The 27,728-nt window shown below is 41.9% G+C and overlaps 1 protein-coding gene across 11 annotated transcripts in view; it reads left to right on the top strand.

The window, feature by feature from the left end:
- LEKR1 (leucine, glutamate and lysine rich 1) overlaps positions 1–27,728 on the top strand; it is a 221,482-nt gene that overhangs the window by 126,024 nt on the left and 67,730 nt on the right. For 8 of the 11 annotated variants that reach the window (XM_051818730.2, XM_070072606.1, XM_017346867.3 and 5 more), the window contains 3 exons: positions 6,179–6,260; positions 21,877–21,954; positions 22,694–22,897. In XM_051818730.2, coding sequence (XP_051674690.2) covers positions 6,179–6,260; positions 21,877–21,954; positions 22,694–22,897 — 364 coding nt within the window. The remainder of the gene's footprint in view (positions 1–6,178; positions 6,261–21,876; positions 21,955–22,693; positions 22,898–27,728) is intronic. The other 3 variants (XM_051818732.2, XM_051818731.2, XM_070072607.1) reach the window with 1 other exon arrangement.

Genomic DNA, 27,728 nt, shown 5'->3' with positions numbered 1-27,728 from the left:
CTATGTGAACCCATAGCCATGTTTAACAAGCTTTAACATTTTGACATGGTTACTCTATGTTGTTGTTCAAAACAAAGACACAATTAAAACTCCTGTTTTGACTTTTCTGTGTATGCAGATAACCACAGGTAACACCAGGTCCAAGTGCAAGAGCATGGCCATCCAGAATGGAAATGGTGGAGTGACCCTAACACCGCCACCAATGACAATAGCTAGCATTTGTGTAGTGCTCTTGATTTGCCATATAATATTATTTAATTCTCATACCTGTCTTAAATGGCAGTAACTGTTTTACAAATGGAAACTGAAGTGCCTAAAGTCATTACAGACAGTAGGAAGCAGAGCTAGGTTTGAAGAAAGAAAGTCTGACTGACTTTCATTCATGATACCTCTGTACTATCATTGGAGGTTTTTTAATGTTTACTTATTTTCATCTGTTTGAAACAGAGAGGTTTTCCATCTTTTGATTCACTCCACAAATGCCTGCAAACAGCCAGGGCTGGGTCAGGCCTAAGCCAGGAGGCCAGACCTCCACGTGGGTAGCAGGAGCGGAAGCACTTGAGCCATTGTCTGCTGCTTTCCAGGATGCATTAGCAGGAAGCTGGGTCAGAAGTGCAGCAGCTGGGACTCCAGCCGGAGCTCAGATAAGGGAGGTGGACTTCCCAAGCAATGGCTTAACTTGCTGCACCACCACACCCAACCCTGTCTTTTAGTATTTTATTTTATTTTATTTTATTTTATTTTATTTTATTTTATTTTATTTTTAAGTGTGTTTATTTGAAAGGCAGAGCATCAGAGAGAAAGACAGAGAAAGAAAGAGAGATCCTCTGTCCACCGATTTACTCCACATATGCCTGCAATAGCTGGTGCTGGGCCAGGCTGAAACCAGGAACCAAGAACTCCATTCAGGTTTCCCATATGGGTAAGCAAGGACTCAAGTACTATGTCATCATCTGCTGCCTTCTTAGGTTCCTGAGCAGGAAGCTGAATTGGAAGCAGAGTATCTGGGACTCAATTCTGGGCATCCCAGGCAATGGCTCAACCCACTATGCCATAACACCCACCCCTATTTTAAAAGTGTTGAGCTTTTGTTTTTCCTTGACTTCAATGATCTCTACCTTTTTTTTAAGCCTGTAATTTCTTATTTGATTTTTTTTTCTCTTGGATATCTGAGTGCCAGTTCTTCTGCTTGCTTGTTCTTCTAATTCTACTACTTGAGCCCAGAATCATTTTCCTCCATATAGTACTTTGAACCAGATTTTAAATTTTTTGCTGCTCTTTCTGTACAGGAAATTCTAAGCTTGAAATATTTTTCCACAATAAAGGTTTTATTTGTTATTTTCTCAAACATCAACTTAATACACTTCCCAATGACTATAAAGATTTATATCATCATACAAAATAGTTAAATCTGAATACTTCTGTATTTGTTGTTTCTAGAAACCCTTCAGAATAACAGGGTTCTCTTAAATGAGTAATTACCCCAAATCTGATGCCTGTGTAACGCTATCCAGCATGCAGCTGGTTGTGTATGAAGAGAGGCTAAGAGCTCTTTTTTGTCTTGTTCATTTAAAATCATGTGCTGCTTATTTAATATCTGCAAGAACGCAGTCACATCATAGTAGAATATGCTGTTGTAAATTTTGGATTGTTTCCATGGGTTCCGCCTTACATCTGCATGGTGTTTAAAGCCAATGCTTCCTTTCTTTTTGTGAGCATTCAGGGCCTTTTGCCTCATAATCCAATGTCATGCTGAATGACAGAAAATTGAAGTTGAATTTATTTAACTACAGAGAAGTACTGCACGGAACAATACACTTATTTAAGAACTCCTTGCCTCAGAAACTGAAGGAGCTGTTTTGTGCAGGTGGCTTAATCTCTGCTGCTTATCCTAACTCTGTTCCTTTATTCATTAAGGACAGGAACTGGGCACTCTGCTTCTGAAAACAAAAGGACCCTACTAGTCTACCAGAACCTATAATGAACCAGTAGAATGCTTATGCCTCATTCAGAACAGCAAAGATAAGCCCTCTGATTTTTAAAAATGATTCCCAGCACTTCTAGTTTATAGAAAATATAACCAAAAGTAAAAAACAAAAATAGCCATGAGAATAGATTAATCAATTCCTAATTATACATTGATGGGCTTCTTACATTATCTATTATGCATAGTAAATCTTTTTTTTCTCAATTCTGTATGGTGTCTTCTCTATATAAAATGGTTTCTTTGTTAATATTCCTTGTAATCATTCTGTTTGTTTACTTCCTATAACGGCCTTCAGAGGTTCCTGTCTTTAAAGTACAACATATATTTACTTTCCCAGTTCTTAGTCAGAGTTGCCGGAAAACACACAGGAAATAATCTGGGGTACTAATCACTGGGTACTGGATTTATTTATTATTTTAAATTATCATTGTTTTGAAAGGCAGGGAGACTCAGAGAGATTTCTCATCTGCTGGTTCCTACCCTTAAATGCCTGCAAAAACTGGGATTGTACCAGGCCGAAGCCAGGAGCCAGGAGCCAGTGGCCAGGAGCTCCGTCTGCTGCCTCCCAGGGTGCACATTAGCAGAAAGTTGGATCAGAAGCAAAGCCAGGACTTCAACCAGCCACTCTGAAACAGGACCCCAAGCAATGACATCTTAACCACTTAGCCAGCCAGCCACTCTGGGGTACTTGATTTAAAGGCTAAGCTATCTGTATTATGTAAAAAGGGGGGCCGCGGGAAGATTGATGTGGTTTGGTAGAGAGAATAAATCTGAAAAGGGAACAGTTTTGCCTTCCTTCTTGAGTTGGGTCATGATTGCCTAGTTTATTTTGCTTTAAACCTAGTAAGTTCTGTAACTGTCACACACAAGCATAATCAAATGTAAGCCTTGGAATACTTTGCAGTGCTATAAAAACGGGCTTTGAATTGGTGCCAGTGTGCTATTTACTCTTAGACTAATTCTCAGGTAATTGAGAATTTATTGCATGAAATTTATTTATCAAGCACCAATTCTTTGAGGTTTACTTAAGATAATCACTTATTCCTTTTAACTATAGCTGCATATAAAAGTAATAATGTAAAATTTATAACATGGGCTCAGACCTATGCTTCATTTAGTCCACTGTTATATCCTGACAAAGCATCAAGAAACATTTAATGTATTAAAGCATTTAATTGTTCTCTCTAGTGTCAGTCTCATAAAATCAGTCACAATGATCCCGTATTTGTCTTATTATAATATATTCATTTTTAAACTTTCAAAAGTTAAATCTAAACCATTCTTTGGAGTTAGAAATTCTGCCAGTTTACTACAGTACAGTATTTCTCATAAAACAATACTTATCTGTTGCCTTAACTATTCTGGGAATACAGTAATAGCCATGCTAACTATAAATTTTATTGTCACATATATCATGTTCCTTTGCAGCTTTTAAATTCCAGGAGTCAGTGTGAGAAGACATAAGAATAGAGGGATCAGGCAGACCTGAGTTTGAATCACAAGGTTATTTCTAGCTGTATGATCTTTGATATGGTAACTAATTGCTCTAATCCTTACTGTGTTCAACAGTAAATGATAGGTTAATTAACTACTCTGATTCATAGATTCTTCGGCTGTAAAGATGGAGGTGGGGTCAGTGCTGTAACGCAGCAGGTTAAAGCCCTGGTCTGCAGTGCCAGCATCCCATATGGGCGCTGGTTTGAGTCTGGCTGCTCTACTTCTGATCCAGCTCTCTGCTATGGCCTGGGAAAGCAGTAGAAGATGGTCCAAATCCTTGGGCCGCTGCACCCGCATGGGAGACCCAGAAGAAGCTCCTGGATCCTGACTTCAGATTGGCTCCGACCGTTGTGGCCAAATGGGCAGTGAACCAGCAGATGGAAGACCTCTCTGTGTAACTCTGACTTTCAAATAAATAAATAAATCTTTTTAAAAAAATAAACTAGAAAAATTATGGAGTATGTGTTAGGAAAATAGCGCAGTTTTATTTATGGTGCGATCTACACCTTGATGTACATTCTATGCCTTGGCTCCCGCTGCCATTGCTGAAAGCCAGGTGGCCACATGGCCCAACAGCTGTTGTCGAGCTCCACCCCCACCCTAATGGGATTCGCTGCTCCTGCTTCCCTGCCCGCCCTCCGGCACAGTTTTAAAAGGGCCTGCTCCTGAGGCTCTCTGGACTCCTCTCGTCTGCTCTCCTCTCACTTTCTTCTCCGTGCTCTCCTCTCCTCTCCTCTCTCTCTCTCTTACACTCTCCTTCTCTCTCTTTTCCTTCTTCACCCCTTCCCTCCAGCCTGCTGGTTTTCCCCAATAAACCCTTTCCCTTACTCCAGTGTTTGGTGTGTTTTGTGACAGCCTACCAGAAATACATAACAGTATCAATGTGTTTTCTTTGGTCCTTGTGAGTAGCAGTGAAAAGATGCAGGAGAAAGCCCCCACACACTGTCGGGACACAGTACACCATCAGTAAACTCTCTTGCCTCCCCTCGTCATCCTTCAGCTCTGAGTGAAACTCTCTTGGCTGTTCCTGTCTGAGTAGAACACCTCTGCAGGCCCTCTTGAGCTTATTTCCAAAGCAACACGTTACAGAACATCTAGGAGTCACTCCTTTCTCAAAAGGTTCAGCTGAGAAGTAAATTTTCCATGTGTACGCAGTTTTCTCTTTTCTCCCACGTGCTGTCACATGATAAATTGAAAGGACATACCTCACAAGTATTATCTGTCAAGTAAGACTACATTCAATCTAGTACCGAGGGGCCAGTCTCCCAGGAAAGTTTAAAAGCACTTTGATTGCTGGCTAATTCATGTACTGATTATAAGACATTGGCCCAGAGAATCAGAGCGGATCCCATTTTTCCCTCATCTGAAAAATGGGGCTGTTAACACCTACATGGCAGTGTGAGAGATAAAACAGCATAATGTCATATGAGGAAGTATTGGCCAAAGAATACAAAATTCCAGTTGGATAGGTGAAATCAGTTGATCTACTGTATGTATAAAATGGTGACTATAATTAATGTATTCTTGAAAATATCAGTAAATTTTAAATGTTCTCATTACAAAACAAATATGTGAGATAATGCAGATTTTAATTAGCTCCATTTAGCCATTTCACAATGTATTCATATTTCAAAACATGACAAATATTGTTTTTAACAATTTAATTTTTAAATATATATGAAAGTACTGGATAAACAGATTTATATAAATGTCTCATAAATTCTAATTAAAATATTTGTTTAGAGTGCATGCATTTTCTGATTTAAGAAACTGACTCTTAAGGCAATTTGAAGAGTCTCACAGAAGTTTTATGTAATTATATGGGTGCATAAAGATTTTAATGCTTAATTTTAAAAATATATTCCTACAACACCTGAGAAGATAGAACACAGATATTTTATAATTCCAATTTTTTAAATTAGTTTTTCTGTAGAAAGCTGCGTAAGTGTGTTTTCCATCTTAAGCTGTCCCAAAAAGCGTACCAGCAAGGGCTATCCCTGTGTCTATGGTCACAGTGCTCACCACTGGCTAATAGCAGGGCTTAGATCATTCAGACCAATTGTTCTTCCTGCTTTAGTTTCGGTTCTGCATCCACACACGTGCTGGATATGGCTGCTTGAATAATCTTCCTCAAATATGCTTAAAATCCCCAGTGCAAGACTCTGGGGAGGCCAATTTCTTGCTTGTATTCTCCTACCTTTGAGAGTTACCAAAATGCCTTTTAGATGCTACCCAGAGTTAACACCCTCTTGACCATGTTCCTGGCACATGGTCAGTTCTACGAGGGGGACTTAACAGTGCTTCTGGGTTCCAGACCACAAGGGCAAGGTCAGCCAATCAGGTGTTTTAGAAGTGAGCCATGTAATCAGAAATTTACTTGTGTGTTGGCTACATAAATACCCTTTGAAAAATACGAGTACAATTTAGCTGTTTGAAAATTAGGTAATGGTAGGGGTAATAATAATGGGTAGGGGCCAAAGGAATGTAACAAATGTATCAAAACCTATTGATTCTGCTCAGGGAGACCTGAGCAGTCAATGACAAGTTACACATGATGATGCAGGCAAAGGGGATTCAACAGCTGCATTATTCTTCAGGAACTGAGCAACAGCTTTAAAAATATGTGATTTATTTCATGAAAGTATCCGGGCATTTAAAATGTGCTAATCAGATTAATACATTTTGTCATTTCAGATTTGCAATGTCAAGTAGAGGGGCTTGGCTTAAAGCTTCAGAGGGCAGTGACAGAGCTGGACAACTGTAAAGAACTACTCATGTAAGATGAACATTAAGCTGCTTGTAAGATTACAGTGCCCTGTTGATGTGTCACAACCAAAGATGCAGACCCAGCTGTGTTCTCAGGACTCCTTTAGCAGTGAATCAGTTGTGTGGGAGTAATGCCCTCTGCCACTGCTTCCCTGGGCGATTCTGCTGGCTTAGGTTATATATTGAAGGAGCTCTCAATACTTTTAAAAACATTAAGATTTCCTTCCCTCAATAAGAAACACACCAATTGCTTCTCGGCCTTTTGGGTGAGATCAACTATAGAAACTTTCCTATCCACATAGTAAAGGTTTTCCTAGTTGTTCAAATGCAGTAACTTAACGTGAAATGTTCTCTGAACTTTCATCTTTGTCTTTATTTCTGTCCACAATGTTGGTATTTCTTAAAATTATAAATTTTAGGTTTAAAAAGAGAGTTGAGTACCACTTAAGTGATAGCATACTTAGGCTATGTAATGAGAAAGAAAATACTGGGAAACAAATAATAATAAAATGACTGCACAGAATGTCCAGAATACTATCCTTTTAAATATTAATTTCAATTGAGAAATTTCAAAACTTTCATCACAGTATAAATATAGTACATCTATAATTAACACACTAAAATAGAATTATAATTTGAAAAGTAAGTTCTTTTATTTTCTGGTATATAATCTGGTAGCTGTGGTTTTTAGTTCCTGTATTTTAGAAGGATGATCCTCATAAGAAATGTAAATATTTAGAATGCTAAGCAACCAAATGTTTGTATTGTCTGAGGCTACCCCTAAGAACAATGTGTTTAATAATAAACACTGAACAATAAAAGGAGAGCAAATTCCTTACATGCTCTATCAAATTAATATATACTTGAGTTATTTGTAGCAAAATAGTTTGCTTTTAAAAATAAGGAAAAGCGAATGTTTGTGGTTTGTAACACTGTAGCTAGTAGCACAGTAAGTACAGTAGTGTAGCTGTCTGTGTTTGATGGCTGGTATGGAGGGTGAGTAAATAGGGGCTCCTTCCTGAGGTCTCCCTGAAGCTAGGAAGGAGCTTTCTGGGAATGAACATACGAAAAAGAAACAAGATGGTGGTTGGCGGGGCGGGGTGGGGGGTACTGTCACGCCCCTTCCTCTCATAACATCAGAGAGAACTTTGGCAAGTGGCGTCTCATGTGGAGACCCATTTAGTGAGGCCACAGTTACTGGGTGACATCTGCTTCTTGGAGCTCAGGAAGTGTAGACGGCACAGTTCAGAAACAGGGAGGTGGTACCACTACCCTGCTAAGCTAAGAGGAAATTCATGGACATGCCAAGACTCAACACATAGAGTGGAGGCCTAGAGAGAAGCAAAACATAGAAATAAGCATACTGAAGACAGACAATAAAGCTTATTGGTTGTGGCGTGAATTGATTTTTAAAATAGAGTAAGTTTGCCCAGAAGTCTGTATATTCAAGGAGTCTGCCCATTTCATATGAAATGTTCTGTGGTATTTTGTGTTAACTATATTTATATTGTAACTTGTGTTGTGAGTGCTGAGGAAGGTGAGAGTCAGGGTTGGTTGAGGTTAGAGGGAGAGATACCTCACCTCCCTAAAGTCCATCAAACTGTTACCTGTTAGGAAATCACTGTGCAGTTACATGCTGGTGTTCTTGTATCCATTGATAGAACTGGCGCTTCCTGCCCATAGATCTTCTGAAAATTAAAAAATGGACAGAGTATCTGTTTTTAGACAATGTGAACTATAAAAGATACGAGTGGAGCCACTTAAATGGCTCCATGTGTTAGAGACCTTCCTGTATGCCACCCAGATCTCACTCTTCCATCTGCACTCCAGGCACTCAGCTTCCATGCTAGGATTAAGTTGGGGAGGGTGGACATTTTGGATCAGAGCCTGGGGCTCCTCAAGCCTCAGGGTGCTGAGAAGTCAGGAGGCCCCCAGTAACTTATAAGTACCATTTTATTTATAAGTTAGAGCCAGATTTGTAGCTTGGTCATTTTTCTTTTATTTGACAAGTAGAGAGATAGTGAGAGAGAGAGACAGAGAGAAAGGTCTTCCTTCCATTGGTTCACCCCCCAAATGGCTGCTACGGCCGGAGTTACGCTGATCCGAAGCCAGGAGCCAGGTGCTTCTCCTGGTCTCCCATGGGGGTGCAGGGCCCAAGCACTTGGGCCATCCTCCACTGCACTCCCGGGCCATAGCAGAGAGCTGGACTGGAAGAGGAGCAACCAAGACTGGAACCCGGAGCCCATATGGGATGCTGGTGCCACAGGTGGAGGATTAACCAAATGAGCCACAGCGCCAGCCCGCTGTAGCTTGGTCATTTTTTTAAATGATCAATTAAGGTTGAAGTCAAAATAACTCGTTAAAAAAAAGTGTTAATAAAGTAAAAATTTACTGTGTACTCCTAAACCTCTTTAGACCTCCAGAAATTGGAAGATGCTGTGAATTCAAGTTTCTTTACATTTTTAATCCTCACCTCCTTTGCAGGGCTGGGAATCAGAGTATTTTTCACCTATCCAAATTCATATACTTTTTTGTTTAAAGATTTTTAAATATTTGGTTATCAATTTTATGGATTTGATGTAAAGGGAAGAGGGGCCTGCGCCGCGGCTCAATAAGCTAATCCTCCTCCTGTGGCGCCGGCACACCGGGTTCTAGTCCCGGTCGGGGCGCCGGGTTCTGTTCCAGTTGCCCCTCTTCCAGGCCAGCTCTCTGCTGTGGCCCGGGAGTGCAGTGGAGGATGGCCCAAGTGCTTGGGCCCTGCACCCCCATGGGAGACCAGGAGAAGCACCTGGCTCCTGGCTTTGGATCAGTGCAATACACTGGCCGCAGCACGCTGGCCGCGGCAGCCATTGGAGGGTGAACCAACGGCAAAAGGAAGACCTTTCTATCTCTCTCACTGTCCACTCTGCCTGTCAAAAATTAAAAATATAAATAAAAATTGAAAAAAGGTAAAGGGAAGAGGTAGCTTATAAGTAGATGAAATTGGGGTTCTTTATTCCTAAGTTTTTTTAAAAGATTTATTTATTTATTTGAAAGTCAGAGTTACATAGAGGCAGAAGCACAGGGAGAGGTCTTCTATCCGCTGGTTCACTCCCCACATAGCTACAAGGGCTGGAGCTGGGCCAGTCCAAAGCCAGGAGCCCAGAGCCTCTTCTGGTTCTCTCACATGGGTGCAGGGGCCCAAGGACTTGGACCATCTTCCACTGCTTTCCCAGGCACATTAGCAGGGAGCTGGATTGGAAATGGAGTGGCTGGGGCTTAAAATGGGCACCTTTACAGGGTGCCAGCACTGCAGGCAGTGGTTTTACCCACTACACCACAGCTCCAGCCCCCTAAGATTTTTAAGAAAATATTTACCATGGTTCATAAGAGCATTACTATATACTGGAGAATAGAGATTTGATCCCATAGAATACTTTGGGCTACAGGTCACAGCGATAGGGCAGTATCAGGCTAGGTTGATCCAGAGACTCAGCAACATCATTAAGGACCTTGATTTTCTTTCTGTCTGCATCCTGCCACCCTCAGCATTGGCCTCAACCCAAAGCCAGGTCCTGGTGATCGTGAGATGGCTGCCGTTCCAGCTACCATATACAAGTGAGGCCACTGCAAGATTAAAAGGTCCTGTTTTTCTGGTGTTCTTAGAAGTGAAGGAAAAAAAATTCCCAGAAAGCCACCATCCTGCCTTCTTGGCATGTCTTTGGTTAGAACCCCTTCCATAACCTCTCCTAGGTGAACCCCTGACAGAGGGACCAGACTGCCATAATTAGCTTAGATCAAACAGGATTTATCCCGAGAGCAAATGAAAATCAGGACCCTGTCAACCAGGAAGAAAGCTGGGTGAATGTCCAGAAGGTAACCAGTCGTGTTTGCCAAACAGGCAGAGCATTAGTGAAAAGCTGGTGATGACATTTTCTACAAACTTTATTTTTACATATCAATAATATCTAGCTCAATTAAGGAGGGAGGCCTCCCTGAAACAATGAAAACTGTGAAGGCTTTTATAAGCAGTTTTGTTACTTTTAAATGAAGTCAGTCTCTCTCTCTCTCTCTCTCTCTCTCTATATATATATATATATATATATATATAGCTTCCAAATAGATATAACAGGATAAAGATAGTTAAATGAGGCTAATAAGAAAGGCTGGTATAGATGGTAAAAATTTTAGGAGTGCCTGAAAGATAACACATAGAAAGGATAGTAAAAACAGCAGCTCTGTGGAAGACTCAACCAGTGGAAGTGGTGATGGTGGGCATGTGATAGGCAGAGCCTTTTCTCAGATCAATGAGAACAAAGAGAAAGGAGTAGGGCCTGGGAAGAACACTGGTTCTCAAACCCCATTCTGCATGAGAATCTTGGGGAGCTTTTTACAAGTGCTTGTTACAGTGTGACCTCCCCTAGAGACCCAACCCCAGGATCAGATTCCTGGACCCCATTTCCACAGACATTTGGATTTTACATTGAAGGAATGGATGGCTCTAAGCAAACACATTTATAAGGCACTGCCCCCATGTTTGTGACGTGTACCAGCTGGCCCTTCACCAAAGTCCCGCCAATCATCTAGCTCTGTGTGAAGCAGCATCTACTAAACCAGTGAATGCAGGGAGTAGAGCTGGAGAGTCTGGGGTCCCCACAGCCCTAGGCAAACCTGAGTGCCCCACCAGGTAGCATACCCTGTGTCTAACCACAGCCTCCAAAAACAACCTAGGACAAAAGTAAACAGCAGAGAATCTGCAGGCTGAGGAAGAACATACAACCAAGGATTACCAGGTGTATGAGAGAAATTTTCCTCAAATACCCCCCATAAAAGAGGCTATGAGAGGCTGGCATAGCAGGTTAAGCCAGGACTGTTGTGTACAGGCACTGTATACGGGAGAAACTAGACTGGCAAGCTCCCACAGGGTTACTTAGGTAATTTCAAGTGACGCTAAGTGCTGCAAAAATAGAAAATAGGCATAAAACATGTGAATGGCAGGGAGAGGTGGTATACTTTTGATAGAGTGGTCGGATGGCATCCCTGGCCAGAGCAGATGACCTCTAAGTTAAAATCTAAATAGCAGAAAAGCTCTAACCAGGCTAACGTTTGGGAGCAGTGAGATCAAGGACAAGGCCCTAAATCCTTGGAAATGTGTTTTACAAGTTCAAGAAACATGAAGAGAGTCAGTTGTGGTAAACAGAATAATGACTCCCCAAAGATTTTCATGTCCTAAGCTCGGGAATCTGTAAGTGGATTCCCTTACATGGCAAAAAAGACTTTGCAGATGTGATTAAGTTCAGGATTTTGAGATGGGGAGATTATCCCGGATTACAAGGACAGGCCTAGTGCAATCACAAGGGTCCTTATAAGGGGGAAGCAGAGGGTCAAAGTCACAAAAGTAGATGTAAGGATAGAAGCAGAAATTGTAGTGATGTGATTTCAAAATAGAGAAAGGAACCACAAGCCAGGAAATGCAGGTGGTCTCTGAAAACTAGAAAAGGCAAGGAAATGAATATTCCCCTGGAGCCTCCAGAAGGGGCTCTGTCCTGGGATCGCCTGGATTTTGGTGCTGTTGACCTCCGGGACTGTGAAATAATACGTGTGTGTTGCTTTTAATCACTAAGCTTGTAATTATTTGTTCCAAAAGCAACACGAAATTAATCCATCAGCATATTCAGAAGAGTGTGTATGGGCTGAGATTTATTTGGAGAACAGTGGGAAGTTACGGGAGGACTTTAGACAAGAGAGGGGTCTGATCTATGTTTTAAAAGGCCTCTGAGCCTGCTACTTGAAGAATGGGCTGGAGTGGGATTGTAAGAGAGCTTTAGGTAGACCAGTAGGGAGGCTGCATGCTCCCACAGGTGAGAAGTTGACTGGTTTAGCTTAAGGCTGTGTCTTGGAGATGGAGAGATGTATGTGTTGGAGGTGAGTCTGCCAGGGCTTACTAATGGAGTAAATCTGACAGGGAAGAAGGGCAGGAGACTGGGGAGGGAAGAATGAAGGATGGAGTTGGGAGGGGCTTATCACCATTGGGATACTCAGCTGAGAGTCACAAAGTAAGAACCAAACTGCAAACCCAGAGTACTGGTGTTTGCAACACAGCACTACTACCTAATAGTTATGCTACCTTGGTCAAGTTGCCTGTCTCTGGCCACAGTTCTTTATGTTGTAAAATAGGACTAAGAGCTGTTAGGAAAAGAGGTGCAGAACAAAGAGGAGGCAGAATACTAATCTACAACCAGACCAAACAGAGAAAATAAATCCCCAGAGGTGGGTGACCAACTGCTGGCCTGCACGGAACACTTGGCAGGAGGCCCACAGCAGGAGGCCCCGACCCCTGGGGCCAGGCCTTTTTTATGTCTTACAAGGGCTAGGGGTGGGGGTGGGGGTAGGAGGCAACAGGAAGTGAATTTCTATATACTGGTCTTTTCAAGTGGCTGCTGGGCCTCCAAACCTAGGGGTGTAAACACAATAGAATGTTAGACTGAATTGGGATTCAAGGGCAAGGAATAAATTCCAATATTATCTCTCTTTTGGGTCATGAGTCTTTATTCCATCAACTCTGACTCTGAGTATAGATAAAGAGTCAGGTGCCAATTTCTTTCTGGATACTTCCTGCTGATAGACTTGGGGCAAGAACTTAAGTGAGGATCTATACTCAGAATCAGATTGATTAAAGAACAAGAGCAGTCTTGTGTTGCTGCTGCGAGATGGCTTCAGATATAGCAGTTATTCGTTCCTGCCAGAACCTTTGGAATAGGTTAATTATACATGGCAGAGATAGGGGCACTATGATTATGAGAACAAAAGGAGATACTAGAGAAATTGCCCACAGCGGAAAAGATGGCAAAATGAGGCAGAGGTATCTTGCTAATACACTTCATTAGCATTTCTTTTTATGCATTGGATCTCATCTCTTACCACACCTGATTTATGGTGTAAATACATTCTTCACGCAAAAGGCAAAGTCCCCCACTCTCTGCTGTGAGGAGACCTACTGCCCAGTGGTTCTGGGGAACTGCTGCCAGTGAATGCACCTGATCCTGGAGGGGAGACAGTTGCTGTGCTAGGTCATTTATGTTTTTGTTGAGACTGAGAGATAATCCTTCAATTCTGTTTGCCTTGTGTATGGAAGTGGTTTGTCCAGTCATTCCTGACCCATTAAGGGCTACTTTGTAGAGTGCCTATGATAATATAAGGTGTTACCTTTTAATGTCATGGTGTTGTTTCCATTGGTTGAAGTGAGAAAATCTGTGAAAGAAATAGACAGTGGGGGAGAATCAAAGAACAATGCTTTTGCCATTAGAGTTGAGGTGCCTTTTAGATCACAAAGTGGACATTTCAAGGAGGCACATTAAGAATGGCCATTTCATAGCAAAGAGTGGAATAGTATTGACCATTGCCTTTCAAAGTAGAGAATATCCATTTATTTCATCTTATTCCCTTTGCTTTGATGGGCAGGAGCAGCAAGGCCCTTTGTGAAGGCTTAATCACAGCAGTTGAAGAGAGGATTATGACTCTTTGCTGACAGTAAAAGTAGGAATTCAGTGCTTAAAGAGATGTAGGCATTCTTTCTATTCCTTCCAGTTTCTCCAATCCTAATGAAGTTAAAGAGAACCATCAGGCACTCAAAGGTAGATCATAGAAAGAGTGGCTTTACTGGCCTCAAAGTATTCTGCTACACCGGCACCGCGGCTCACTAGGCTAATCCTCCGCCTTGCGGCGCCGACTCACAGGGTTCTAGTCCCGGTCGGGGCGCCGGATTCTGTCCCGGTTGCCCCTCTTGCAGGCCAGCTCTCTGCTGTGACCAGGGAGTGCAGTGGAGGACAGCCCAAGTCCTTGGGCCCTGCACCCCATGGGAGACCAGGATAAGTACCTGGCTCCTGCCACCGGATCAGCGCGGTGCACCGGCCGCAGCGCGCCAGCCACGGCGGCCATTGGAGGGTGAACCAACGGCAAAAAAGGAAGACCTTTCTCTCTGTCTCTCTCTCTCACTGTCCACTCTGCCTGTCAAAAAATAAAAAAAAATAATAAAAAAAAATTCTGCTGCCAAATTTGATTAGTAACATAGTAAAATAACCATCAAAGGAGTTCTACTGTCCCTGACTCTAGATTTGGAAAAGTATGCTCAAGAGTCTGAACATACGGTGAAAGTTGTGGTGGGGCTCTGAACCTCAGGACTTTTTTTTTAAAGGTTTATCTATCTACTTGAAAAGCAGAGTTACAGAGAGCAAAGGAGAGACAGATCTTTCATCTGCTGGTTCACTCCCCAAATGGCTGCAACGGTCAGCACTGAGCAGAAACAGAGAGAGCGGTCTTCCATCCGCTACTTCATTCCCCAAATGACCACAAAGGCCAGAGCTGGGCCAATCCAAAGCCAGGAGCCAGAAGCTTCTTCTGGGTCTCCCATGTGGGTGCAGGGGCACAGGGACTTGGACCATCCTCCACTGCCTTCCCAGGTGCATTAGCAAGGAGTTGAGTTGGATATGGAGCAGCTGGAACTTGAACTGGCACCCAAATGGGCTGCAGCTTTACCCGCTACACCACAGTGCCGGCCCCTCAGAACTTTTTTTAAAAGTAACATTTCTGTTTGATTTCAAAGCAGATGTATAAATGTTGTAAAATACAGGAATATACAAGAAAATCATAGTTACATTTTGACATATGCTTCAAGTCTATATTTCTAAATGTACATAGCAAGATCATACTTTATGTACTATTTTACACTTTTTTCACTTCATGCTTTATCCTAGATATTTTCTCACATTATTACATGATAAATGTATAAATAATTATTAAGCGACTGCATAGTGTCCCATCCTATGCATCCCTTGTTTTTAGAATGTCACAAGTTTTCACTTTTAGAAGAAAGATACTTTGAAAATTCATAGAGATAAATGTCATACAGTTAATGCTTTGGGATCATGTTTGCTAAGCTTAATTTTTTTTAACATTTACTTATTTATTGAAAGTCAGAGTTACAGAGAGGGAGAGACAGAGAGAGAGAGATTCCATCTACAGGTTCACTCCCCAGATGGTCTCAATGAATCCAGGAGCTTCTTCTAGGTCTCCCATATGAGTGGCAGGTGCCAAACACTTGGGCAATTTCCACTGCTTTCCCAGGCCATTAGCAAGGAGCTGGACTGGGAGTGGGGCAGCTGGAACACACACCATATGGGATGCCAGCATCACAGGTGGCAGCTTAACCCACTGTGCCACAGTGCTGTCCCCCAGACCTAATGTTTTTTTAAGACTTTTAATGCATAATGATTCACTGAACTCCAGTAGGATTATACTGATATATAATCTCAGAAGTATTTGTAAATACCCATTACTCTACTTCTTACCCAAGATTGGGTATTGTAACTTTAAAAATATCAATTTAAGAGGCCGGCGCCTTAGAGTAGCAAGTAAAAGCTGCCACCTGCAGCACCAGAAACCCATATGGGCACCAGTTCGAGTCATGGCTGCTCCACTTATTTCTTTTTAAGATTTATTTTATTTACTTGAAAAACATAGTTACAGAGAGAGAGAGAGAGAGAGAGAGAGAGGTCTTCCATCCACTGGTTCACTCCCAGATGGCCGCAATGGCTGGAGCTGTGCTGATCAGAAGCCAGGAGCCAGGAGCTTCTTTTAGGTCTCCCATGTGGGTGCAGGGGCCCAAGCACTTGGGCCATCTTCCACTGCTATCCCAGGCCATAGCAGAGAGCTGGATGGGAAGAGGAGTAGCCGGGACTAGATTCAGTGCTCATATGGGATGCCGGCGCTTCAAGCCAGGGCTTTAACCCACTGTGCCATGGCACCAGCACCAGCTGCTCCACTTCTTCTTTTTTTAAAAAGTTTTTTTTTTATTTATTTGAAAGACAGAGTTACAGAGAGAGGTAGAGACAGAGAGGGAGGGCTTCCATCCGCTGGTTCACTCCCCAGATGGCTGCAACGGCCGGAGCTGCTGCCAATCCGAAGCCAGGAGCTTCTTCTAGGTCTCCCATGTGGGTGCAGGGGCCCAAGGACTTGGGCCATTTTCTACTGCTTTCCCAGGCCATAGCAGAGAGGTGGATGGGAAGAGGAGCAGCTGGGACTAGAACCGGTGCCCATACAGGATGCCGGTGCCGCAGGCAGAAGGTGAATCTACTGCGCCACTGTACCACAGTACCGGCCCCAGCTGCTCCACTTATAATCCAGCTCTCTGCTATGGCCTGGGAAAGCAATAGAAAGAGGCAGGGGTAGGGGTAGGGGTACAGGTAGACATAGACATAGAGGTAGACATAGGCATAGAAGATGGCTCAAGGGGCTGGTGCTGTGGTATAGCAGGTAAAGCTGCCACCTGCAGTGCCAGCATCCCATATGGGCGCCAGTTTGAGTCCCTGCTGCTCCACTTCCAATCCAGCTCTCTGCCATGACCTGGGAAAGCAGTAGAAGATGGCCCAAGTGCTTGGGCCCCTGCACCCAGAGGAAGTTCCTAGCTCCTGGCTTCGGTTTGGCACAGCTCTGGCCGTTGCGGCCATTGGGGAGTAATCCAGCGATGGAAGACTTCTCTTTCTCTCTCTCTCTCTCTCTCTCTCTCTCTCTCTCTCTCTCTGCCTCTACCTCTCTATAACTCTTTCAAATAAATGAATTAATTAAAAAAAAGATGGCCCAAGTCCTTGAGCCCCTACACCCACATGGGAGACCTGGAAGAAACTCCTGGCTCCTGGCTTTGGATTGGCCCAGCTCCAGCCATTGTGACCATTTGGGGAGTAAACCAGCAGATGAAAGAACTCTCTCTCTCTTTCTTTGTCTCTGCTTCTTTGTAACTCTGCCTTTCAAATAAGGAAATAAAAAAATCTTCTAAAAAACCAATTTAAAAACTGCACCCCTGGGGCCAGTGCTGTGGAACAGTGGGTTAAACCACCCACTTGTGACACTGGCATTCCCTATTGGAGTGCCAGTTTGATTCTCGGCTACTTTGCTTCCAATCCAACTTCCTGCTATTGTGCATGGGAAGGCAGAGGAAGATGGCCCAAGTACTGAGGCTCCTGCCACCTTTGTGGGAGACCTGGCTACTTCCTGGCTCCTGGCTTCAGCCTAGGCCATCCCAGCCCAACATTGTGGCACAGTGGGTTAAACTGCCACCTGTGATGCTGGCACCCCATATGGTTTGTGTTCCAGCCGCCCCACTCCCAGTCCAGTTCCTTGCTAATGGCCTGGGAAAGCAATGGAAATTTGAAGAGTGAATCAGCAGATGAAAGATGTCTTAATATCTCTCTATCTTCTCTTCCTCTTTCTCTGTAGCTTTGCCTTTTAAATAAATAAATAGTCCTTTCTTTTTTTTTTAAGTGTACCCCTGCATTTATGTCTCCCAGCAGTCTTTCAGTTGTGACTCACCTGAACATATTTAGCCTTTGCTCGCTTTTCTGATGATGTCTTAATTTTCTCTATTCTTTTTTAAGGTTTTATTTGGGAAAAAAAAAAATTCAAACTTTAAAGAAAATTGTCAGAATAGTTCAAAGAGCACCCAAATACAAATAGTCTTCACCTAGCTTCACTATGTTAGTTTTTTTTTTGGACAGGCAGAGTGGACAGTGAGAGAGAGAGACAGAGAGAAAGGTCTTCCTTTTCCGTTGGATCACCCCCCCAATGGCCGCCGCGGCCGGTGCGCTGCGGCCGGCGCACCGCGCTGATCCGATGGCAGGAGCCAGGAGCCAGGTGCTTTTCCTGGTCTCCCATGGGGTGCAGGGCCCAAGCACCTGGGCCATCCTCCACTGCACTCCCTGGCCACAGCAGAGGGCTGGCCTGGAAGAGGGGCAACCGGGACAGAATCCAGCACCCCGACCGGGACTAGAACCTGGTGTGCCGGCGCCGCTAGGTGGAGGATTAGCCTAGTGAGCCACGGCGCCGGCCCACTATGTTAGTATTTTAACCCATTTGCTTTCTCTCTCTCATTTTTTTCTGTTTCTTTCCCTCCACACACACATATATAATAAATAAATACTTATGAGGCTACTTCTAAAGTTTGTGGAAAATGGGATTAGAAGATAACTGTATTTTGGTGCAGAAAAAATTTAAAGCCATCAAATTTTTCTGAAATTAATCACTTATTTTATTTTATTTGAAAGGCAGAGACACACAGAAACAGAGACACAAAGAGAGATCTCCTATTGCTGGTTTACTACCCAAATACCTGAAACAGCCAAGGTTGGGCCAGTCCAAAGTCAGGAGCCAGGTACTCAATCCAGAATCCCCTCATGGGTGGCAGGGATTGAACTACTTGGGCCATCATCTGCTGCCTTCCAGGGTGCCCATTAGCAGGAAGTAGAGCAGGACTCGAACCTAAGCACTCTGAGATGGTATAGTAGCATCCCAAGCAATGGCTTAGCAGTTCATGCCAAATGAACACCCACGCATAATTTTTTCATAATACACACTTCTAGGAATTTTCAGAAGACTCTTTGTATATAGAAATACAAATTATGAAAGAATTGTGTTATATTTCAAAACTTTTTAGCACCAAAATGAATTTATCCTTTAATTCCATTTTCCATGAACTTTTTGAAGTATGTGTGTGTATATATGTGTATGTGTTTCTTTGAACCATTTGAAGATATAATAAATTCAGTATGGCCTTTTTCCTCTAGGTATCTCAGCCTGCCTATCCTCAGGGCAGTAATATTTTATATAACCACACTTGGTATCATAAATTTACATGAAATATTTGAATGTACTATCCATATTTCAATTTTGTCAGTTGACCTACAGATCTCCTCTGTAGCATTTGCTCTTCCAGCACAGAATCCACTCTCAGATCAGATTCAGTCCCTTTAATCAGAAATTGTTCCACAGCTTGTCTGTGTCTTGTTATGAGTGACATTTCTGAAGAATGTAGAACTCATATAGATTTTTTAAATGAATATTTCCTCATTTTGAGCTGTTCTGATATTTCCTCTTGATTGGCATAAGGCTGTATATTCCCAGTCCAGAAGGCCACAGAGATGGGACGGGAACAAAAGGAAAGCTTCCTGGACCCTCTGAGAACTGACCACAGCCAGATTAATGGGAGAAAAAGGATCGTAGATGTATTAACATTTTGGGGGACAATCAAAGGAGTGTGCTTACCCCGTCGCCTAGAGGTGACCCAGATGCTCTGTGTGCCCTTCTTCCTAGAGGACAGGAGATACTGAATGTTACAGCTGTGTGTTTTTGATGGAGACAAAATACCAGCTTTATCCCTGATGAAGCTATGCTGAAGGAAGTGATGTGATTGTGTGGCCAGGAAGCACTTTTATAAAAACCGTTTTAATTATTTAATAGTCCACAAGGGTTTTACATAATGCAATACTTGCGTGTATGGGATTCAGAGTGATATTTCAAAACACTTGTACATTGTGTACTGATAAAATAATTGTAATTAGCATTTCCGTATTATCATCATTTCATATAATTATTTTATGTTTGGGTTCTTGTCTTCTATTTCTTCTCTCTGCGTTTGGTACCCATTATCCAGACTCCCCATATCCCTGTCCTCATCCTTCCCCAAATTCTAGTAATCACAGGAATGTGGTAATTTTTGAAATTTTAGGTGAATAAATGAGCCCAATATTTAGACAGTAGTTAGTAAATGATTCTCTTTGGGCACTGAATGAGTCTGGGAAGGCAGACAATAGCCTACGAAAAAATTTGTTCAGGTGTGGTTACAATCCTTAATCTTCCTTTCTGCAGATAGGAGTTTACTTAATGAAAACTCAGGGAATGGGCTAAAGGCAATTTCTTCCTTGACAAATGCAGTCTTTAACAGATAAGGAAATATCAGAGTCAAACCTCTTCCAGCATCTGCTGCTCTCCAGGAGTCTTTAATTTACAGTAATCAGCATACCAGCATGCCATATTTTTAGCAAAGTGTTTCCTGAGTCCCAGCAGTGGGGACGTCTTCTGAGGGCATCACATCTGGTGGCCCATGATAACCATCTCCCCCTTCCTAGTGCTGTTCATTTCAACCCGTCAAAGGTGTTGCTCAGTTTTCTGTCATATTGTTCTTTTTCTCTCCCAATTAATAAAAACTTGTAAGAGACACTAAATATATGAGAAATGTGACATATTAGGCTAAGCCTCCGCTTGCGGCACCAGCATCCCATATGGGTGCTGGTTTGTTTCCCAGCTGCTCCTCTTCAGATCCAGCTCTCTGCTGTGGCCTGGGAAAGCAGTAGAAGATGGCCCAAGTGCTTGGGCCCCTGCACCTGCTTGGGAGACCCTGAAGAAGCTCCTGGCTCCTGGCTTCAGGTCAGCCTAGCTCTGGCTGTTGCAGCCATTTGGCAAGTGAACCAACAGATGGAAGACTCTCTCTCTCTCTCTCTCTCTCTCTCTCTCTCTCTGCCTCTCTGTAACTCTGCCTTTCAACTAAAAATAAATATTTAAAAAAATAAATACTTGAAACTACCATGATCCTCACTAATTATATGCACATTATGAAAAAACTATGCATAGATTTCAACTGTTTTATTGCACCAAAAATTTTTTTAAACTAAATTTTTCCAAGAGCTTTTTAAAAAAAATTTATTTATTCATTTGAAGGGTAGAGTTAGAGAGAGAGAGAGACAGAGACAGAGACAAAGAAAAGTTGTCCATCCACTTGTTCAATTCCTAAATGGCTGCAACAGCTGGAGCTGAGCTGATCTGAGGCCAGGAGCCAGGAGTTTCCTCTGGGTCACCCACATGGGTACAAGGTCCAAGGGCTTGGGCCATCCTCCACTGCTTTCCCAAACGCACTACCTGGGAGCTAGACCGAAAGTGGAGCAGCTGGGACTTGAACTGGCACCACAGGCAGCAGCTTCACCCACTATGCCACAACGCTGGCCCCCAAGAACTTCTGAAGTCCCCTCATATTTGAATATTTGAGACTCCTCTCTGTCTCCTGTTCAGGGTTCCTCTTCACTTTTCAGAAGCTGTAGTTGCCCCTAGTACTCTCCTGTGGATCTTCACATCAGAAAAATTGAAGCTTTTGTTATTTGTGTGTTTGTTTAACCAGAGCTTTAGTTTCTCTGCATGGTGTAGTCTAAATCTGCTCTTAGGCTGAAAATCATTAAGAACAAACAAAAAAGCAAAAAAACCAACCAACCTGCCTCATGCTGTAATGTCGTTCTAGCTGTGAACTTACTGCAGAATATTCCTGCTTTGGTAACATTATAATATCTTCACATAGGTTTCGTTTGTTTTTTAAGGTTGTCCAAGGCTTTTTCTTTTTACATAAATACAGATCAATCTGATAGTTTACTTGACCATTGTAGAAATGGACTGGATATTACTTCTATGAATAAATAATAATATGAAATCATTAAAAGAAATTCATTTTATGGGGCCAGCGTTGCGTGTAAAGCCCATTTGAATCCCAGCTGTTCCACCTCTGATCCAGCTCTTTGCTAATGGCTTTAGAAAAGCAGGGGAAGATGGTCCAAGTGCTTGGGCCCCTGTACCCACGTGGGAGACCCGGAAAAAGCTCCTGGCTCCTGGCTCCTGGCTTCAGCCTGGCCCAGCCCCAGCCATTGTGACCATCTGGGAACTCTTTCAAATTAACAAATAAGTCTTTTAAAGAAAAAGTTCCATTCTACATATTCATAAAATAATGATGTAGAAAAAGAGTATTTTGAAATAACGTATTTGCTTTTCTATCATTTTAGGAATAAATCTAATGAAGCTGATGAGTGTCAAAGAAAACTTAGAAAACTGAAGTTTGAAGCCATTATTTCTGAGTCACGGTACACATTTTAAAATTTAAAATTTTATATTGTTAATTATTGGGGAGTGGATCAGTGGAAGGAAGATCTTGCTCCATCTCTTCTCTCTCTGTAACTCTGCTTTCAAATAAATAAATAAAAATATTTTTAAAAATAAAAATAAAATATATTTCACTTATTATTTTCTTATTTTTTTCCATATACAGTACCTAATTTGGGCTTATGTCTTAACAATTTTCATTGATTTTACCTCTGCCTTGATAGGAATATATTAACATCACAGAACTAACAATTTTAATAACACCTTAAATTTTTAAAGTTATGATTATTGCCTATAATTTTAAAGGAGCATTTCATATTTTTTTTTTTTGACAGGCAGAGTAGACAGTGAGAGAGAGAGAGACAGAGAGAAAGGTCTTCCTTTTCCATTGGATCACCCCCCCAATGGCCACTACGGCCAGCACACCGTGCTGATCCGAAGCCAGGAGCCGGGTGCTTCTCCTGGTCTCCCATCAGGTGCAGGGCCCAAGGACTTGGGCCATCCTCCACTGCACTCCTGGGCCACAGCAGAGAGCTGGACTGGAAGAGGAGCAACCGGGACAGAATCCAGCGCCCCGACTGGGACTAGAACCCAGGGTGCCGGCGCTGCAGGCAGAGGATGAACCTATTGAGCTGTGGTGCCGGCCATTTCATATATTTTTGATAAATATTTAAATAATATCTAATTCATATTAGGATCTTTTTTTCTGTCCTTTTTTAGGCACACTAGGCTACTTAAAGAAAAAGAAGACTCTCTAATGAATTGTCAACAAATGCATAAAGTTTTGCAGGAACAACTGACTATAAAAGAGAAGCAAGAAGAAGACATAAAAAGAAGAGTCAATCTTGCAGAAAAGGAACTAGAAATAACTAAAAGTATTCTGAATCAGACAAAGGAAGAGGTTGTAACACTGAAAAATGAAAGGTCAGAATCATTTCTCACAAAAATATTTTATGTTCAAGTCAGTATTCCATATATATATATATATTTGAAATATCAATGTTGTACATATTATAATAGCAATGAAATCATAGGATTAAAGATATATTTGGCCTGTAAGGTCATAGCATCCCCCCTACCCGACCTTATTTTATAAACGATGCAGCTAAAACTGAAGTTGATTAAATGACTTGGTGAAAATCTCACAGCTAGTAAAAGTAGAGATGGAAAGCAAGTTGCACTTGGCATCAGATTTTTATTGAAAAAAGTGAGACCACGTGTGATACTTGCACTATTAAATTTAACCTGGTCCAGTAATTGGTGGATTCTACTGTTACCCAATAAGACATCTTTTTTTAATATCACTTTTTTCTTTTATTTGTTCCCACTTTTCTCCTCTCCTCATCAGCTGTTAGCACATCTTATTGAGGGTTTATCACAAGCAAAGATACCTTCTTAGGTGGTATTAAGGATAGTTAGAAGTATTTTGGTCCAGCTTCCCAAAATATTTTTGTTCAATTAATTTGTCTTTATATTAACTTTATCTTCAGTAAATATTTCTTCCTTTTGTTTTCATTTGCTGGTTTGCTTTTGCACATTCTTTCTCATTTTTAAATGTTTATTTATTTTCATGTACTAGAAAGGCAGAGTGACACAGAGAGACAGAGTGTGTGTGTGTTTCCATCCACTGGTTCACTCCCCAAACGCCTACAACAACCAGGAGCCTGAAACTCTATTCACATCTCCCACCTGGGTGGCCGGGTCCCAAGCACTTTATCCTTCTGCCTCCCAGGATACATTAGCAAGAAGCCGGATTGGAAGCTGAGTAGCCAGGACTCAAATGATTATATGGGATGTGGGTGTCCCAAGCACTGGCTTAACCAACTGCACCACAATACCCATCCCAGCTCATTCTTTCTAAATCATTTTGTTTTAAATGCATAATTATATATAACACAAATTTTGTTTTTTGTTTTGTATTTAAAATCTGGGAAGTCTGTATTATAGATTATCCTATTTACATTTAATGATATTATATTTCCAAAGAACATAAGTTCTATAAGGTAGGACTTTTTGTTTTATATTATTCTCTGTGTACAGAAGGCATATGATAGACTGTTTGGTTTTCATTCTTCCTATCATTTTTTTTAAAGATTTACTTTATTTATTTGAAAGAGTTAGAGAGAGAGGTAGAGCCAGAGAGTGAGAGGTCTTCCATCTGCTGGTTCAGGCCCCAAGTGGCCGCAACAGCTAGAGCTGAGCTGATCCGAAGCCAGGAGCCTGGAGCTTCTTCCAGGTCTCCCACTTGGGTGCAAGGGCTCAAAGACTTGGGCCATCTTCTGTTGCTTTCTCAGGCCATAGCAGAGAGCTGGATCAGAAGTGGAGCAGCCAGGACTCAAGCTGGCACCCATATGGGATGCCAGCACTGTAGGCCAGGGCTTTTACCTGCTGCACCACAGTACCAGCCCCTTTTCTATCATTTTTATATTTTATTTTACTCATTTTCTGAGTATAATTTAGGAGATGTATAATCTTTTTTGTTCTTCTTTTAAAAAGGCAACTATTTGCTGAGGAAGACTGTAGAAGTAGGGCCAAGGGAATGAGTGACAGCTTAGAATTGGCTTTGTTGTCATCTCAAAACTCTTCCATACCAACAGTGTGCCCTGGGAGTCATATCTGTTTATATGTTAGGTTACCAAGAGGTCTGTGTAGTTCATAGAGAAACAAGGTTTGACTCTGGTCCTTTCAGGGAAGATTTTACATTTACTTCTCCTTGATTGAATTAGATGAACAACTGCAGAGCTGTTAACTCTTCATCATTTCTTTTTCATTCTGTGACACCAATAACCAACTGTATGCAAAGATGGTGTAACTTATACTTAGGTGACTCCATTTCCCCTCGCCTTATTTGCCTTTTCATGATTATGTAGTTGCTCAGCCCCATAGTACTTCAGAAGCATCAGTGTTTTTTTTTAAAGATTTATTTATTTATTTGAAAGTCAGAGTTACACAGAGAGAGGAGAGGCAGAGAGAGAGAGAAAGAGAGGGGTCTTCCATCCGTTGGTTCACTCCCTAATTGGCCACAACGGCTGGAACTGCGCCGATCCGAAGCCAGGAGCTTCTGCTGTTGCTTTCCCCGGCCATAGCAGAGGGCTGGATCAGAAGTGGAGCAGCCGGGTCTTGAGCCGGCGCCTGTATGGGATGCCAGCACTGAAGGAGGCAGCTTTACCTGCTACACTACGCCACAGCACCGGCCCCACAGAAGCAGCAGTTTTATAACCAGGTAACTTACTATTAAAAACCAGGGTTACTATTAAAAAGAAGGAATAACAACTGAAAGATTGAACATGCATAAGCAGAGAGAAAAAATATGTATGAAAATAAAAATTTGGGGGTTAGTATTTGGCCTAGCAGTTAATATGCCTTTGTCCCACACCGCAGTGCTAGGTAGAGTTCAATGCCCAGCTCCAGCTCCTTACTCCAGCTTCCTGCTAATGCAAACCCTGGGAGGCAGTAGTAATGGCTCAGGTAATTGAGTCCCTACTCTCCAAGTAGGAGGCCTAAATGAGTTCCTGGCTTCAGCTCTGGCCCAGCCCCAGCTGGCCAGTGTGGGCTTTTGGAGACTGAAACTGTAGATGGTGGGGGTTCTCTCTGTTTTTCAAATAAGTACATAATTTACATCAGTAATATTGGAATCTCCCTGCATTTGCAACATGGTTAATAACTTTTGGCCATAATGAGGACCCTGAGTATGAAAGGTTAAAATCAATTATGTATTTAATATAAAAGGCACAGAATAATAGATCTTTGTACAAACACAATGAAATAAGTACAAATTTTATATTTGATTAAAACTTCAGTTACTTGAGCAATCCCTGTATTATGTAGATTACCCTATTTCCAATGATTCCAAGATTAATTAGGCTTAACTATTTACTGAGATGAATATTATCTCCTTCACAGTAGTCATTGAGAAGATCCTATCTTTGTTCAAATATTTCTGGAACACTTCTCTGAGGATTTACTTAAGTATGCATGTTTTAGATAATCATTATGATAATGAATCTTTACATTTTAGGAATAAATTTATTATTTGAAGCCTTCTTACTTAGGTTCAAAGAAAGTAAGTTTGGTGAATATGATGGGAAACTGATCTAGAGAAATACCATTGCTTATTAAAAATAATATAGGGCCGGCACCATGGCTCACTTGGCAAATCCTCCGCCTGTGGAGCCGGCACCCCGAGTTCTTGTCCCAGTTGGGGCGCCGGTTCTGTCCCGGTTCTTCCACTCCAGCTCTCTGCTGTGGCCCAGGAAGGCAGTGGAGGATAGCCCAAGTCCTTGGGCACTGCACCCGCATAGGAGACCAGGAGAAGCACCTGGCTCCTGGCTTCGGATCGGTGCAGCACGCCAGCCCCATTGCGCTGGCCGTGGCGGCCATTTGGGGGGTGAACCAATGGAAAAGGAAGACCTTTCTCTCTGTCTCTCTCTCTCTCTCTCACACTGTCTAACTCTGCCTGTCAAAAAAAAAATTTAAAAAATAAAAAAATAGGATATTTTCTTTCCCTCTCTCTTTCTCTCTCTCTCTGCTTAATACTGCTTAATAAATTATCTTAGGCTGTAATATAAAGGGAGTTTATGAATGTTTTGAGGATTAATAACACCAGTAGAATAAATACAGACCATTCCTGGGATTTGTTTTGAAATAGCTCAATCATTTGGAGATATATATGCTTTTGAAAGATTTAGTATTACTATAATCTTACCTTCTGTTATGGGTGTTGAATGAGAAGAGCAGTTACTGTCAACGTTCATAGAATATCAGTACATTGAACTACCTTCTCCTTGTCTTTTCCCTTCTTAATTTTTCTTTTTGCCCTTGTTTCTTCTTTGGCTCCTCTGCTTTATCCAGAAGCAGACATGATATTACTATCATTTGGTGCCATTAAGTTTACTGATATTCACTCTGTCATATAATAAGAACAAAAATGTGTTGTGGGCCAGCAAGTGACCATATAGTTAAAGAATTACTCCTAGATATAAGCATTGCTCATTATTGTTGCTGTTGTTGTTCTGGGCTACTTTCAGATTTTGTCTGCCTTGCCCTCTACTGTACCTCTGGAGCCTGCCACATGCATGCATTCAGTAAATATTTATGGAGTGAATGAATCACTTATTTTTAGTAATTCAGCCTGTCAGTCATTTATTGAGCACTTGTTATATGCCAAGTACTGTGTACCCTGGGGGGTAAAACAGTGATCCTAAAATGTCCCTTTCCTCATGAAACTTAAATTCTAGTTGGGGAGACAAACAGTAAAAAAAAAAAAAAAAAAAAAAAAAAAGCTCACTGAGGCTGGTGTTGTGGCACTGTGGGTTAAGTCACCACCTGTGACGTTGGCACTCTATGTGAGTACAGATTTAAGTCCTAGCCACTCCTCTTCTGATCCAGCTCCCTGCTAACATGCCTAAGAAAGCATCGGAAGATGCCCAAGTGCTTGAGCCCCTGTCACCCAGGTTGCAGACCCAGATGATATCCCTAGCTCCTGGTTTTGCCCGCCCCACTTCTCCCCCTCTTCTCTGTAACTCTATTTTTCAAACAAATAAAGTAAGTCTTTTAAAAAAGAGAAAAATAGTCAACTGAGTTAATTATAGATTGTGATAATGGACTTGAAGTAAATAAAGGATGTTTATAGTACAGACTTATAGAAGAAATGCTTGCTTTGGATATGATGGTCATAAAAGTGACTTCTTTTTTTGTTTATTTATATATTTGAAAGGCAGAGTAACAGAGACAGAGAAAGAGATACAGAAGAGAG

Source organism: Oryctolagus cuniculus, chromosome 4, assembly GCF_964237555.1.
Source record: "Oryctolagus cuniculus chromosome 4, mOryCun1.1, whole genome shotgun sequence".
Lineage (NCBI taxonomy): Eukaryota > Metazoa > Chordata > Mammalia > Lagomorpha > Leporidae > Oryctolagus > Oryctolagus cuniculus.
The sequence above is the reverse complement of the archived record's forward strand: the minus strand, read 5'-3'. Positions and strand labels throughout refer to the sequence as shown.